Raw genomic sequence first — 15,333 nt, 5'->3', positions numbered from 1 at the left:
ACATGCATCTTCTCACACTCCAGGACACTGGGGCTCCTGGTTCTCAGGGCTATTTGAGTAAGAACTGAATGAATGATGGCTGGAAGCTCTCTCTCTCTCTCGCTCTCTCTCTCTCTCTCTCTCTCTCTCTCTCACACACACACACACACACACAAAGTTATTAAAAAACTGAGCACTGGGGACGGGAGCAGACTTTGGGAGCATGTGCCGTGTGCAATGCACTGAACTCTTAAGTAAGCTGGGTACAAGAGTTGAGGTCACATGTGTGTTTTGGTGTCTGACAAATGAGCCACTGGTTAACAACACTGAACTATGGAACCATTAGGTCTCTGTGTGGAGGGTGTGTGTGTGTGTGTGTGTGTGTGTGTGTGTGTGTGTGTGTGATTCCAGAGCTCGGGAGACTCAGGCAGGAGGATGCCTATGAGTTCCAGGTCAGACTGTGCCACATAATGAGGTCTTGTCTCAAAATGGGAAAAAGGAAGTAGACACCCACTGTGATTTAACTCAGTGCATCAAAAGTTCATCATCACCACAGATAACCATGTGTCTGTTTTTGTGACCACCAGTCTCACAGACTCAGTTCATTTTTGCCATGCACCTCTTCAAACCCCAGCCTGCATGTTGCAGCCACCATACATCTTCAAGTGCACTGCTCGCACTCCCACGTCCCCTTAGCCGTGTGCAGCTGCAGAGTCAGATGGGGCATGTCTTGAGTCTTTTCTTGGGGACATGAACAGAAGGAATGAAGGATTCCTGGGGAACCCACACCATGTGACATCATAGCTGTAGTGGGTTGATTCTGCTCTGTCTAGGGCTGAGTACTCAGTGCCGGGACTCATGGGTAGCATGTAGCAAGTGCTCAATAAATGCATCTAGTTAACTATAAAGAAACACACATACATGCACACACATACACATGCATGCACACATACATGCACACACACATCCACACATCTACACACACACACACACACACACATACACACACACACACACCTACACCTCTTTGGTACATCTCACACACTCATGGCATCTTCTGTGGTTTATTGTCATTGATCAGACATTGGACATATATTTCCATTACATATACAGACAGACGTCAAGCTTGAGCTCTCCCTCCCATTCTGAATCTCTTGTTCCACAGAGGACACTGGTAGAGCATAAGACAGATGAAGCAGGCCATGAGGAAGGCTGTCTGTGATGGGACAGGATGGAAGGGTGGGCGGGCAGGGGTCATAAGCCTGGAGTCTGATCCCAGCTTGGACACTCCCCATTCTGGGCTTTGGGCAGCATCCTGCCCTCTCTGGTCAAGGCCTGCAGCAGAGGAGCACATCCCCTGACTATGGACCCTTCTGGGCAGATACTGCTGCGCTCACAGGAAGACAATTCCAGTTCTTGTCTACCTGAGGATGGAGGGAAGGCAGAGACCATCAGGTCTACAATTATCTCAGCACTAAGGCAGGAGGATGGCAATGACCAAGCCACCTAGGACTACACAGCAGGAGGCCACTTCAAGACAAACCAAAACAACAAAGAAAAATAGCTAACCTGTTATTGTAGCACAGGAGCTTTGGTCTGTAACAGAAAACACATGATCATGTCATTAGCCTGCACTGATACTTGGAAGGGTATGCAAATGAGCCTGGGGGTAGGGCACCATGACTGGCTACCTGGAGCTCCTCAGAAGAAGGGACAGCATATCCCCAAGTTGTGAAGATGGCAGTTAGGAGTTTTGGGGATGTGGGAACTTAGCCCGTTGAACGTGTACATAGCCCTACTTGAGTTCCCCTCATTCAGTAACAGATCTGCCAAAATGGGAGAGAGAGCCAAGCCACCTTTCTGCTGTGTGACAGTCCTAAAGGTCACAACAGCCACAGGTGTCTCCCTCCTGCATCTATTCTCCTTTCCTTCCTGACCTTCTGAGGTTTGCTTCTCACATCCCTGCACCCATTCTAAGCTCAGTCCTGAGACCATGCATGACATCATCTGTTCCCTAGCATCAGAAAAACCCTGCCCCAGGAGAGGAAAGGTTCACGTGTAGGTCCCTCTGTGTCATGTTGTGTCTGTGGCACAGGCCTGCTGAGTCCCATGGGTCTCATGATAATGAGATAGGTAATATGAGCCACTTCATGGACCTGAGCACTTACTTCTGAGTCCATCGGTATCCCAGCCCCACATCTCATTAGCTGACCATCCTTGAGTCAGTGACTTCAGCTCTCTCATCCTACTGGTCTCTTTTTGTGTGTGTGTGTGTGTGTGTGTGTGTGTGTGTGTGTGTGTGTGTGTGTGTGCATGTATGACCTTGTTCGTGTTTCTGTGTACATGTGTATTTGAATGCACATATATGTTTGTGTATGTATACATTTTGTGTGTGTGTGTAAATCAACACAGAATGTATACTCCTCAAGTGCTGTCTTCTTGACCTTTGGGTTGCATTGCATTGGAACTCACCAAGGAGACTATGCTCCCTTGCTGGCCAGTGCAGGGACCTCATTGTCCACACATTGGAATGGCAAGTGCACATCTCCTTGTCTGACTCATTTATGTGGTTCTGGTGATGATATTGGGCTCCTTATCCTTGCTTATGTGACAAGTGTGTTATTGACCGAGCCTCCTCATATCATCAGAGAGAGAAAGATTCTATTAAGCACAATGTATAGAACCCTAGTGGGGATCCTGTGAGCTACTGTATGATAAAGAATGCAGGATGGAGCCTGAACACAAAGCAGACACTCAGAGCAGAGGCTGTCATTTCTTAGGAGGATGAGTGACAGAAACTCTGCAGGGGTGATGTGACAATCTCTGAGACCAAGAATGACTGTAAAGCAAGCATTGTCCCTCTGCTGTTTGGGTTTAGACAAGGTTAGAGTCTTGGTCTCCTCATCTGCAGACAGGAAAGTTCACCTCTGCCTCCCAGGGCTGCAGGTCTTCATGTCAATCATGTGACAAGTGAACAGTGTCCAACACAGTGACAGGACAGAAAATGCTCCATTGACACGGAACTCCCACCTCCCCATTTCCACACTGCTACAGCATGGTCTTCCCTGGTGGGGAGGTTGAGTCATGAGGAGACAGGCTACCTGGCTCTTGTGAGCCGACTCAGCAAGTAAGTTGAGATCTCCTGGTCTTGAAAGTCATAAAAATCTGTCCAATGGACTTGAAGCTCCTTGTATTTTGTGATCAGTTCCAAAACTGCCCGGAAGCCCTGGGCTGTGCTGAACTCAGTGACTCCATTCCCACGTTCCCAGGCATAGACTGTCAGCAGCTCCAGGGCATAGTGTGGGGGCAGTGGCTCACCCAGCTTCTCCTTACACTGTGAAGAGAATGGCAATGAGAAAAACAGGGTTGTCAGCTGTTGTGTGGGGACCTATTCATGTAGATTTAGTCTATGGATGCTCCCTTGCTATAGCCAAGGACTGAGTGGTTGAGATGAAGACTGTGTGGTCCACACTGAGCATTTAGTAGCAGGCATAGGAGGAATTGCAGTCAGGAAGTGAGTGTCAGAGCAGGATAGTAATGATGCTCACTATTTATGGCTTAATCACATGCTCTGAAATAACAGGGGAGGAGATAGGGAGAGGGCCCAGTCAGTAAAGTGCCCCTAGTCAAGTCAGGGAGTTCAGATCCCAGCACACACAGGCTGATGAGAGGAGTGACTCATAATCCCAGCTTTAGCCAGAGGGGATGGGGTTCCCAGGGCTCTATGACTGTTTAGAACTGTTGATTTAGCACTCTGTGGGCTCAAGTGTGAGGCCCTGAGTGGATTTACAAAATGGAGAGTGATTTACTCCCTGGCCTCCACATGTATGTGTACACACATATAAACACAGACACATGTACTCCCCAGAACAGGTATATAGACAAAAAACATCATCCAAACATTTAAAAAGGCCCAGAAAAAAAAAAGAGATTCCCTGTTTAAAGAGGTAATCACTTAAACTGTCAAGAAAATAGAAACCAGAGAATGTGACAAGCTTAACCCCAGAAAAAAGCAAAAAATCTAGACACAAATGATGTAGCAACCAGGAAGCAGTTAACCAGACATGGCTGAAGAAAGAGTAGGCTAACTGGAAAGTGGACTAGAAGACACCTACTGGAACAAGCATGGAAAGTCCTCCTTCCTCCAGCTCCCTTTCCCCTCCCTTCTCCCTCCTACAGCATCACCTTTCCTTGCTGTCTTCTGTTATCTTCGCTCCTGTCAAACCCTCTCCTGCTTCTCTTTCCCCTCTTTTCCTTCTCATTTTCTATTTCCTCACCCCTTGTGTTTCTTTTTTTCTTTTTGTGAACATGACATAAGGTAGAGTCATCTTGAGAAGATGGACTCACAAATGAGAAAATGCTTCTATCAAACTGCCCTGTGGGGCATTTTATTGATCAATGATTAACAAGAGAGGGACAGCCCACTGTGACTGGTGCCATGTCTGTGCAGATGACCCTGGAGTGTACATAAATGTAAGCTGCATGGGTCATGGAGAGCAAGCCAGTGAGCAGAATTCCTCCATGGTCTCTGCTTCAGTTACTGCCCTGACTTCCTCAGTGATGGATTGTGACTGGGATGTGCAACCTAATAAGAACTTTCTTACCAAGAGACATTTGGCCATGTGATAAAATATTGTGTCAATATAAAGCAAAAAAAAAAAAAGAATATCCCTGCTTTTCTTTGGCACGGTTTTCACTCATATATAAACAGGACCCACAGTGGCTGGACTAGATGCCATACCAGTTGGTACCAGTGCATGACCAGGCAGATGAGATTCTTGAGCTTGGGTGGATGACCCTTCGGGAAGTTACTCTGGAACTCTGGGAAGCTGGTGGAGAACTTGCCTTCCATCCCCAAGGAGGAGCACTCAATGATGAGTCTTCTGTAGACTTGGGGGTCGGGCTTGCTGTAGGTGTTGACATCACCTGTAAAGGAGGCTACACTTAGTTACATCTTGAATTCTATAAACATCTTGTACTAACACAATGTATTGTAGGTTGTAAATCCTTACAGGAAGATGCACTCCCCAGGGGACATGAATCCTGACAGTAGCAGTGCAACATCAGAAACAGTAACTTCTGACCCCAGGAATGCACTCCCACCCACCCCACACATAATCTTTTGCTATAAAAGGATGCTTATGGCCCCTTCCCTGGGTTACAAGCCTGATATTTGCCTGTGGCCCTAACTAGTTATAAGTTTTCTACCCACAGTGTTTGAATGAAGTTTGCTTCTGGTTAATAGACTTTGGTAGTCTGATTCCCATTATTTGTGCAACCCCATGTCCTAGCAGTAGCAGCACTATAGTCTTGTCTGCCAGCCCCAGAGGATGAGAGGTTTTCTTGTGTGTCTCAACTTGTCTAGGTAAAGTGGGCCATCAGCTTTCCAGTGCCTGCTTGTCCATGGTTTGGGCCAAGCCCTGGTTGAAGGCAAAGATTGGAGCAGTCTTTCCCAGTGGTTAGTTTGCGATCGCCCAGGTACATTGTCCAGTTGTGTGTCCATTGTCTCTTTGGAGATCTTCTGGGTCACTGCTAGGATCTGAGAGTCTGTCTGTTACATAAATGTAAATATCCAAATTCCACATTCAGCAAATCTCTGACAGTTTGAGGACCTGAGTCAAAACACCTTCATTTATTCTTAGTTATTTGTTATAAGCTATACCTTGAAAACATTTGAGAGATTAGATAAATTTTTCCTGTACTTGATTACATTAGTATTTAGCATGATTTATAATTATAGTTTTGGTCATCTCAAGGCTTAATCATCTTAAACTGTTTATAAATAAAGTGACAATTTCTGAATTAAAGCTCTTTCTGTATCAAGATAAGACTTTGAATTGATAAACATAGTCTACAAAGGGACTGGGAATTTTTTTCCTGATCCTTCTAGAGTGTATAATTATAGGATATAAGTTTTTGTATGACTCAATTTACCAAAATAGTTACAGCTTAACAATGTTAGCAAAAACAAGGAAGTTAGACACATCTTTAAACCCATTTTTGTTAACTTGAATGGGCTTTAAGTAAGGAGAGACATTTTCTAAACAAATGGTTTCTTTTCTTGTGGTGCATGGTTATGTAATGTCTGACATTCAGGTGATTCAAGGCCCATAGGATGAGAAATTGTTCCAAGTGTAATGGTCTGCTCTGTCTTTTTAAGAGACAAGCCATGTCCACCCCCCCCCATATCCTCTGAGGCAAGCTGATCTTCAGCTTCCATCCAGGGTCCTTTCTCTCTCTTGAAGAGGCATTTTCTGTCTCTTCCTTCTCTACTTCTCCCATTCCCCCCTCTCTTTCTCTCAGCCTTTCTCTTTGTTCTTCTCCCCTTCTCCACTTTCTGCTCCATACCCATTAAATAAATATCCAACCTCACTATTCATGGTGTTCCTATCCATCTGTCTCTCACTTGCCACGTGGCTACCTGCCCAGGACCAGTCACCTTTAGAGACCTGCAGAGTGGTCTCATGGCATGCCCATCTCTCTCTGCCTCTCCTTGTGGGACTGTCTGCCCAATCGGGCTCTCTCACCTAACACGTGGCTCCCTGCCTGGGACTTGCTGCCCCTTGTGGCCCACAGCAGCCACTTGGGGAACTGCTCCATCCCTGCCTGGAACTGGCAGCTCTTTGGACCAGCAACCCACCGCCTGCTGTTACTTTGGGACATGCAACATGGTCTCAAGTCCAGCTGCCAGCTGCAGCCACTCTGGGACCTGTAGCAGTTTTACTTAATCCATAACACCAGGTTCTTTGTCAGACTTTCAGGTCAACTTCTTATTGCATCATAAGATAGAAACATTCCAGTTTTTGTTGCTTATTAGATGTGCCCCTAACGTAAGAGACGAAACCACTCTTACGGATGCAAACAGCAAGAGGTTTATTCGAATACACAGTTACCTGGGGCGACAAGGTCTCTGGAAGACTTGTGAGCCATCAGGCCGGGGCGAGGGGTTTTTATAGGAGAGCAAAAGCGCGGGAACAGAAGCGAGATGCTTGGTTATGGGGATTCATTCTATTGGTCCATTCAAACAAGGCTAAGAGCGCACGCTGGGTGGCAAATTCTTGACCTTTCACCTAGATACCAAGGAGGGGGGATTGCTCAGGGGCCTCCTGTTTTTTTTTTATCTCTTCCTCCTTTCCTAGCTGGAGACCCGATGGTTGGCTGTAAATACCCTGACTCATATCCTGCCATAGGACCAAAGACCTCCTCCTCCTCCTTATCTTACGCAAAGGCTTGACTTGTTAGTCTCTAAGGCCTTATATTTCAGCATCCAGGGTGGTATTCTTTTCTTTTTTTCCTTTTCAGTAGTAGAAGTGGCTGGCTGCCTACTTCCCTGCTGAAAACTGGGTTTTTAAGCTGCCCATGGGCCCCAAATAGTGGGCTCCAGTCTCAGTTTACAGAAGTCAAAGTGTAGTCCTCCAAGTGTAGCACATTCTCTCTCTCTCTCTCTCTCTGTCTTCCTTTCTTTTTTAAATTTTTGAAGTGCAGTAGTATGAGATCTAGGGGCATAAGAGAAGTTTAGGTGGTTTGCCCCATAATCTCAAACTATAATACAAGACAGAGACCAACAGAGAAAAGCAACATCAACAGAACAATGAGAAAGAGAAACTGAATGCAGACAACAGAGTTGCAACTGAACAAATAAGACAGATGAGACAACAAGACAAAGAGAAAAGACTGACAAATAAGACAAATAAGACATCATTCAATAAAGACAGGATCCCTGTTCCTGTGACCTGGGATCCAGGTCTAAGCCAGGGAGCCCTGAGATCCTGCTCCACCTGGGACACTGATCCCTGGACACTGCACCTCCTTGGACAGAAGTAGTCTCTCACACAACCACAACTAGGACCTCCTGGGGCAAGAGAGGTGTCCCTCCTTTTCCCTGGACTCAAGGAGCGCTACCCTGTCTGGCCTCCATATTGAGTCCAAACCCTGGCACTGAAACCTTAACAACCTCCAGAGGACTCTGACTTCACCTATTGGACATCTTGATTCTGATCCTCAATGGGGCATCTTTTGCAGCTTCCAACTGTTAACCTAGCCTGTTATATGCCACAGGAAGAAGGGAGACACTTCAGAGTTCAAAGCTCTTAATATCGCTGCATAAACGGGTCACTGATTGATCAGGGCTTCAGGACAAAGACACAGGAGCCTTGATTATCCTGACAGCCCTGAGCAGGAGCTGTAGTGGGGTGAATGAAGAAACACACAAACCATGAACCTTTGTTGCTAACATACCTTATTCTTTTCTGTTCCTTGGATGAACTCCTTCACAGAAGCAGACAGGCGTCCTTTTCTGATCAGACAGATTCAAGTTTTTCCCCTATTCTCTGGGCCTGCTGTAAATATGGAGAGGGGTTTTCATGCACAGAAACACTTGATTTTCCTCAACACAGGATTCTAAAACCTGTGCTTTACATTGGATTACCTCTTTCCTCTTAGAATCAGTTCTTTCTTTGCTCTCACAGCAGCTAGTTTTTATCTTACTTTTTTCCTCATCGTTGTCATTGGATTTTTTTCCAGACATTCTAAAATAGAAATGAAAGAACTATCTATGAAATCAAAAGAAAAAAATAGTGAAATTACTTATCTTATTTGTTAGGAAGCTAGAACTTCACTTTTGTAAAGAGAAACATTAATTATTCATTGGCCAAGAGTTCAATTATTTTGAACTTTAAGTCTCTGTGCATAGTTCAGCTTTACACAGACATTTCTCAAATACCTAGGACATGGAGTTCTTAAGTCTCTTAATGCTGAGTATGAGAAGGTTTTAGATGATTTGTGATTCAGGAGTAGTAGGAAAGATGTAAGACACACAGAAATAACCATGTGTAGTTCTCCTCTAGATCAAGCTTGTAAACCTCCCACCTTTCACCCTAGTGAAAGTCTAGTTAAAGTCAACTTCATGACTTTCCTTTTTTGATTTTTTCTTAACTATTGTTAAGAGTTCTGCTCATACCTATTAGTCTGGGGGCACCCACGTATCAGGAACTGTGTAGCAAAGCCCCTGTCACACTTTCATGTTTCATGTATGTCACATGTCTCTGCTGCTGTTCAAGCATCAGAATAGCAGATCCTCCTCTCTCATGGATTTGTTTTACTCACCAGTTTAAAAATGCAACAAGATTATATCATCATGGTGATGAAATGGCTTAGCAGGTAAAACTACTTTTCATGCAGGCCTGAGGTCCTGTGTTTTATCACTGGCACTCACAGTGGAAGGAAAGAGTTGACTCCTGACAGTTGACCTCCGACCTCCACACATGGTGTGTCAGGCTCAGTCATATACATTATACACATACACTAACAATAAAATAAGCCAGGTGGTGGTGGTGCACACCTTTAATCCCAGCACTTGGGGGCAGAGGTCATTGGATCTCTGTGAGTTCAAGGCCAGCCTGATCTACAAAGAGCTAGTTCCAGGACAGGCTCCAAAACTACAAAGAAACCCTGTCTCAAGAAACCAAAGAAAAAAGGAATAAGGAACATATCATCAATATATCAGGGAAAAATAATAGAATCTAAAGAGGGCAGGGGAGAGACCATAATTGGAGGTTAAATATTAGAAATATATTTGTTTTCCCATTAAAACAAAGCAACAAAATCCACAGTGCTCTTCTTACACAGTAAAACCCTTCAAAGAGCTGCCTGCATATAATCTCTAACTTTTCTTCTCCATTATTTTCTAGAAGTCCACTACAACCAAGCCTTGTCCCAGAACACTGGTAAAATGTCTTTGTGTGCTTAACTCAATGGATACCTGTCAGCACATAGCACATCTGCAGCATCTGCCTGACTGAAAGTTTGGCCTTGTCTGTCACTTACACATAACTTAACTTGCACATTTCTTAAATGATTCCCTACCCACTAGCTGTTTCTTCCCAACATCCTTGGTTGTGTCTGACATTTAAGGGTTGAAAGTGTCTCTGGTCCTTGTCTTCCTCCTATATTTCTTAGGGGATCTTAACCTTTGCCCTTTATGTCTGTAATTTGACTGTGCATTTTCCTACCTTTGCACTAATTATTCCAAGTCCACATTTATGGAGCATTCTTTGTGATAACTCAATTGAATTGGTGTTTAAATTTAGTATAAAACTGAGCATTCTACTTCACTTCAACCATCTTTGACAGAAAATAAGGAGTCATTCTGAACTCTTTTCCAACCTCCTTACCCAAGTCTAATTGGGCACTAAATGGAGGAATCGTGGACACATCATATACTTAATTCTTTATTTCTTCAGCTTTCAACAACAAGAACCGAACTAGTGCACAAAGTTACTAAAAGGAACAAATGGACACATAGGAAGGCATAGCTCCTCTGTGCATTGCACTAGTGAGTTTGTGACCATCCACCTCCTCGGGAACTTTCTGGTGCTACCTGATGGTACAAAAAAATCAACAGACAAGCACCTGCTCTTCCTTCTTGCTACAATGAGTTTTCTTATTGCATCATACTTCCCCATTGGAATTTATGCTTTTCTTAAAACAGGCAGATTTCCATGACATCAGCACTGTCTTCTCTCCATACCTAACCACCCAACATAACCTCTTCTTGCTAATAAGTTCATTGAGTATACCTTCTGGACCTCACTTGCCTTGCTATTGAAATTTCAGGGAACAGTTGATAACTCAAAATGTCTAAGTCGTTGAAAGAAAATCAAAAAGTAAATCACACAATCAATTATGAACAGTGTTACACCAGCATTTTTCTTTGGATTGAATGACAGATAAGAAAGGCAAACAGATGGCAGAGGACAACTGGAGAATGAGGAAAAGAAAGCTAATTACTGAGTATTTAATAACTCATTTATTGAAACACTTGTTCTCAATCTATCTAAACCGTAATGAAATATTGGTTTAATTCACGGTGGTAGCATGTATACAACCATAGTTATCTATTTTCTCTTCCAGCTCTTTTACCAATGAGAGTGATCAATTTGTAAAGAAGTCAATTTCTCTAAGGAATCCTAGATTTTATTGTGAAAACAAAAAAAAAACTAGACCAGAATTCATTTCATTTATCACAATAAAATTGTCATCATTTTGATCAGAAGAAAATCTTTATCAAGAGAAATCATATAAATAGTGATTTGATTATTTTTGTTTTCTTTTGATAGAGCAAGCAATACTAACTTTATTATGTATATGGCCTTTACTAAAATAATTCCAAGGCCAAGCAGCATAATATGACACATGCTAAATACATATGTAATAGACAAATGGCTGCATGGCCATCACTTATCATAACTTCACAACACTATTTTTAAGAGAGCATTAAATATTTAACTAAATAGGAATAAATTTATAGCTCACTTTCTTGATCAACATTCTTCTTAAGAAAGAAAATCACTGTCTGTGTCCTGAGAGGAATTCTGACATTTTGTAGATCAGTCTGCTGATGACTAGTCACATTTGACTGAGAAACACCACACCAGAGTGCTTACTTCATGTGCCAGAAATCTGCCATCTGAGCCTAACTGCTAAAATTTTACCTCTGATTTCAGACCGTAAAAATGTTAATGCATACACCTTGTACAACCAGTAACCAGAACTATCAAACCAAATCAAATAAAACTCAAAGTAGTGCCAACTTTAGCAGCATCAACTTTGCCCTCACATCTTGTAGCTCAGATCCTCTTTATTCAAGCAACAGCTTTAGGTCTTTATGTTCTAATACAAGAAGCTTTTCATTATGGACTTCATTTTTGCTTTGTAATATCCGATATCAAGACTTGCTGTTTCATTAGCACACTACATTATCTTGAGTATCAACTTGCAGGGCCCCTTTGTAGATGTGGCATTTTCTATTTCTTTCTTTAAGAGAATTTTCTCCTGCTCAGAGTCTCTGAGGAAAGCCTTAAGTTCTTCATATTCACCTACATGCTCTTCTTGATCTCTCCTTCAAATTCTAACACTTGCTCATCATACTCAGAGACAAAGTCATGTTTCTGCCCTTGATCATGAAGGCCATTGCCACCCAGGTCTCTGCACAAGTTATGTAAGGATTCCTCAGGCAGAGACAGAGCTGATGGCACAGGGCTTTCTCCAACCAGTGATTGCCATTGCCTCACCCTTGAAATGTGACAACTGTGAGTGTTATAACGTGCTTAGACAAACTCTGTGCACTTTGACTAATTTTAAACTTCTATTAATATAATGGTGGCTATGATTTTTCTAGTTCCTTTTTACAATTTTTGTGAGATTTTATCCATCTGTGTTCTGTGGACATAGTGTGTGCATGCTCGTGCTGTGCTGTGGAGGTCAGAGGATAACCTGCAGAAGTCAGTTCCCTTCTTCTATCTCATGAGTCACAGCCATTGAACTCAGCTTGTCAGTCTTGGCAGCAGGTACCTTTAGCTGCTGAGCCATGTCATGGGCCTCTGATAGGTTGTTTTCTCCCATCCTAGTAGTTCCCCATTGTCATTAGGCATTGCTTGTTCTGACTGTCCCTTGAGAATACTGGCAGTGTGCTTGGCCTCCAGGGCTCCCTGCTGAGGAGGAACAGGCCTACTGATCCATCCTTGTCTTAAACCAAATACCATTCCTAAAGGACACCCTCTGTTGACAAGCAGTCTCTGTGGCTGTAAGGTCCTTGAGGAAAATCTGAGGAGTGACCCTCTTCAGTCATTTCCAGAGCTTGTGGTAAGCACACCGGAGCCCTGAGGATCATAGATCGTGCAGCATGGGTGATAGGAGTGCTGTGATATGGTATATTGGGGCCTTTAGAACTTCAGTTTTATGTGATTTTTATTTCATTTTTAAAAAGCGTATCTATGTGTGGGTATGTGCATAAGAGTTCAGTGCCCATGGAGGCCAGAAGAGGGCATAAGGTTCCCCTGGAGCTATGATTTCAGGAGGTTCTTAGCTGTCCATCATGGATGCTAAACACAGAACATGGGTTCCCTGTAAACAGCACCTGCTCTTAACGACTGAGCCATTTCTCCAGTCCCCTTCTCATGACCAGAAACTGCATAAAAGTAAATGCATTTATCTTGGAGTGGTGCTTTGGTCTGTTTGGAAATGAATGAACTTCAAGGCCTAGTAGTCTTTGAAGGTGTTTAATTTCAAGTCATTAAAGGACTGATGTTGGACTTTTACTCAGTTCCTCCCCAGGTAGCATACACTTTGCTGACTTCATTGCCGCTCAGATCAAAATGTTGTCATTTTTAGCTTATATCATTAGAATTTACCAGGTAAGTTCCTGGACTTAATTTTCTTCTTCTGTATTCATGTGTATGTGTTTGCTTTGAGTAAGTGTATATTTGTGAGTATGTGATGCATGTTTGTATATGTGTGTTTATAAATGCATGCACATGTCTGTGTGTGTGTATGTGTTTGTAGAGAATAGGGGTTGGTGTTGGGAATCTTCCTAGATCACTCTCTGCCTTCTTCTTTTTGAGGTGAGTTCTCTAAACTCACCTATAGTTTATTGTATGGTAATTCCTCTCAGCACCCTGCTCAGGGTCCTCTACCTTCCAAGGGTGGAACTACTGTTGCCATGTTCACCCAGAGTTTACGTAGGTTCTAGCAATCTGAACTGATTGCCTTGCATGGGAAGCACTTTAGCCACTGAGTTCTCTCCCCACCCCGTTTTCCCTATTACATAGAAATAAATGTATTTTCTGTGCATGTGTCCTTGAACTGACCCTTGCTTTCGGCCACCCCATTAATTTATAGATGTTTTCTATCCCCCTAAAGCTTCAAGGCCATTTGTAATTGGTTTTTTCCTGGTTTTGCAAGATTATGGCAAAACTTGATCTGTGTTTTTGTCCCCATAGATTTGCCTTCCCTGTTCTCTAAATGGAGTTGTATTCTCCAGGGTGGTGTCTGTATTTGCCTCTGCTGTCTTTCACTAGGCAGGAGTGCTGAGAGTCATGAGTGAACTACTTCCCCGAAGTCAATAAGAAAGGGAAAGAGGACCGACTCTGTCAGTAGACTACATTTTTGTTTTTCTTTTTAAAATTTTATTGTGTATGTGTGTGTAGTTGGTTCTCTGCTTCCTCCTTCATGGGATTTCAGTACCTAACTCAGGTCACCAGGCTTACATGGTGAGTACTGTTATCTCCTGAGCCATCTTATTCCCCAACCCCATCTTTTTCTTCTTTAGACGTGGTCTCTCTACTGAGCCTGGTTGCCATGATTTACTATAGGAACAGGCCAGTCTCCAATTTGCAGTGATTCACCTGCCTCTGCCTCTCAAGGGGTGGAATTACAAGCTTTTAACATCAGACATGGCTTAAGCTGTATGATTTATTTTTGTTTGTTTGTCATGGTTTTAGTTTTTCAAGACAGGGTTTCTCTGGTTCTCCTGGAACTCATTTTGTAGACCAGGCTTTCTTTGAATTCAGTGAGTTCCACCTGTATTTGGATAACTCTCTTGTACACTGTAATGATTTGCCACTTGTATTGGTTTAATGATATGCTGATTGGCCAATAGCCTGGAAGTATAGGTGGGGTGACTGGACTAGAAGAATTCTGGGAAGAGGAAAGACAGAGAAGTCAATCACCAGCCCGATGCAGAGGAAAGAAGATGAGAGTGCCTTAATGACAAAAGGTACCAAGACACATGGCTAAACATGAATAAGAATTATGGGCTAGTTTAAATTGTAAAGAGTTAGTTAATAATAAGCCTGCGTTAATAGGCCAAACGGTTTATGATTAATATAAGCTTCTGTGTGTTTCTTTGGGATTGAAATGCTGCAGAACCAGGCAGGACAAAAATTTCCATCATCTTCCTGCCTCTGGCTCCTGAGTGCTGGGATTAAAGGTGTACACCACCACCACCACCCAGCAAGCTATGTAATTTTTAAATAAAATTTTTGTGTACGCAATTAACAATTGTTCTAAAGTATTAAGGAAATGTTAATCTTATCTCTGTAATGAAATTGTGTTTTGTTTGTCTGGCTCTTTGTTTTTGGAGGCAGGGTCTCAGCTGGCATGGAAGTCTGTAAGAGTTTAGAAATTGTTTTAAAATTAAAACCAATTTAGATTACAGTCTCATTACATAGCCCAGGCTGGCATTCATATCATGGTCCTTAATCTCCAGAAGGCTACGTTGTGGACATTGACCACCATGACCTGATGAATGGAGCTGTTGTCCCTTGGTGTTGAGTCAGGAAGAGATGTTCAGAGCTCCTCAGATTAGCCCCAGCCAGTTTCTTGCCACTACACCTTATGTTAATGGAATGACTAAGAGGACTGGATGAGCCAGGAGATGAAGGCTAATGCCTTTAATCGCAGCACTTGGGAGGCAGAGGAAGTTGGCTTGAGTTTGAGGCCAGCCTGATCTACTAAATGAGTTCCAGGACAGCAGACAGGGCTACACAGAGAAACCCTGTAAAAAAGGACTGATTG

General features: G+C 43.1%; 1 protein-coding gene across 1 annotated transcript; it reads right to left on the bottom strand.

Moving 5' to 3' along the window:
• Positions 1–3,076: 3,076 nt before the first annotated feature.
• On the bottom strand, positions 3,077–6,909 carry LOC148117927 (2'-5'-oligoadenylate synthase 1A-like). The gene is made up of 3 exons (XM_087901754.1): positions 6,873–6,909; positions 4,721–4,905; positions 3,077–3,313 (listed from the first exon to the last, which is right to left on the bottom strand). Exons 1-3 carry the CDS (start codon positions 6,907–6,909, stop codon positions 3,077–3,079), a joined length of 459 nt encoding a protein of 152 aa, XP_087757880.1.
• Positions 6,910–15,333: the final 8,424 nt, after the last annotated feature.

This window comes from Myodes glareolus, chromosome 25, assembly GCF_982192425.1.
Source record: "Myodes glareolus chromosome 25, mMyoGla1.1, whole genome shotgun sequence".
Classification (NCBI taxonomy): domain Eukaryota; kingdom Metazoa; phylum Chordata; class Mammalia; order Rodentia; family Cricetidae; genus Myodes; species Myodes glareolus.
This window is presented reverse-complemented; position numbering and strand designations above follow the sequence as displayed.

Excerpts from the sequence above, each read along its gene's own strand:
- LOC148117927 (XM_087901754.1), bottom strand. The coding sequence starts at position 6,909 with ATGGCTCACAAGTCTTCCAGAGACCTTGTCGCCCCAG. Across the intron at positions 4,906-6,872 it reads CAGAGACCTTGTCGCCCCAG|GTGATGTCAACACCTACAGC; the intron begins GTAACTGTGTAT and ends CCTCCTTTACAG. Across the intron at positions 3,314-4,720 it reads TCATGCACTGGTACCAACTG|TGTAAGGAGAAGCTGGGTGA; the intron begins GTATGGCATCTA and ends TTCTCTTCACAG.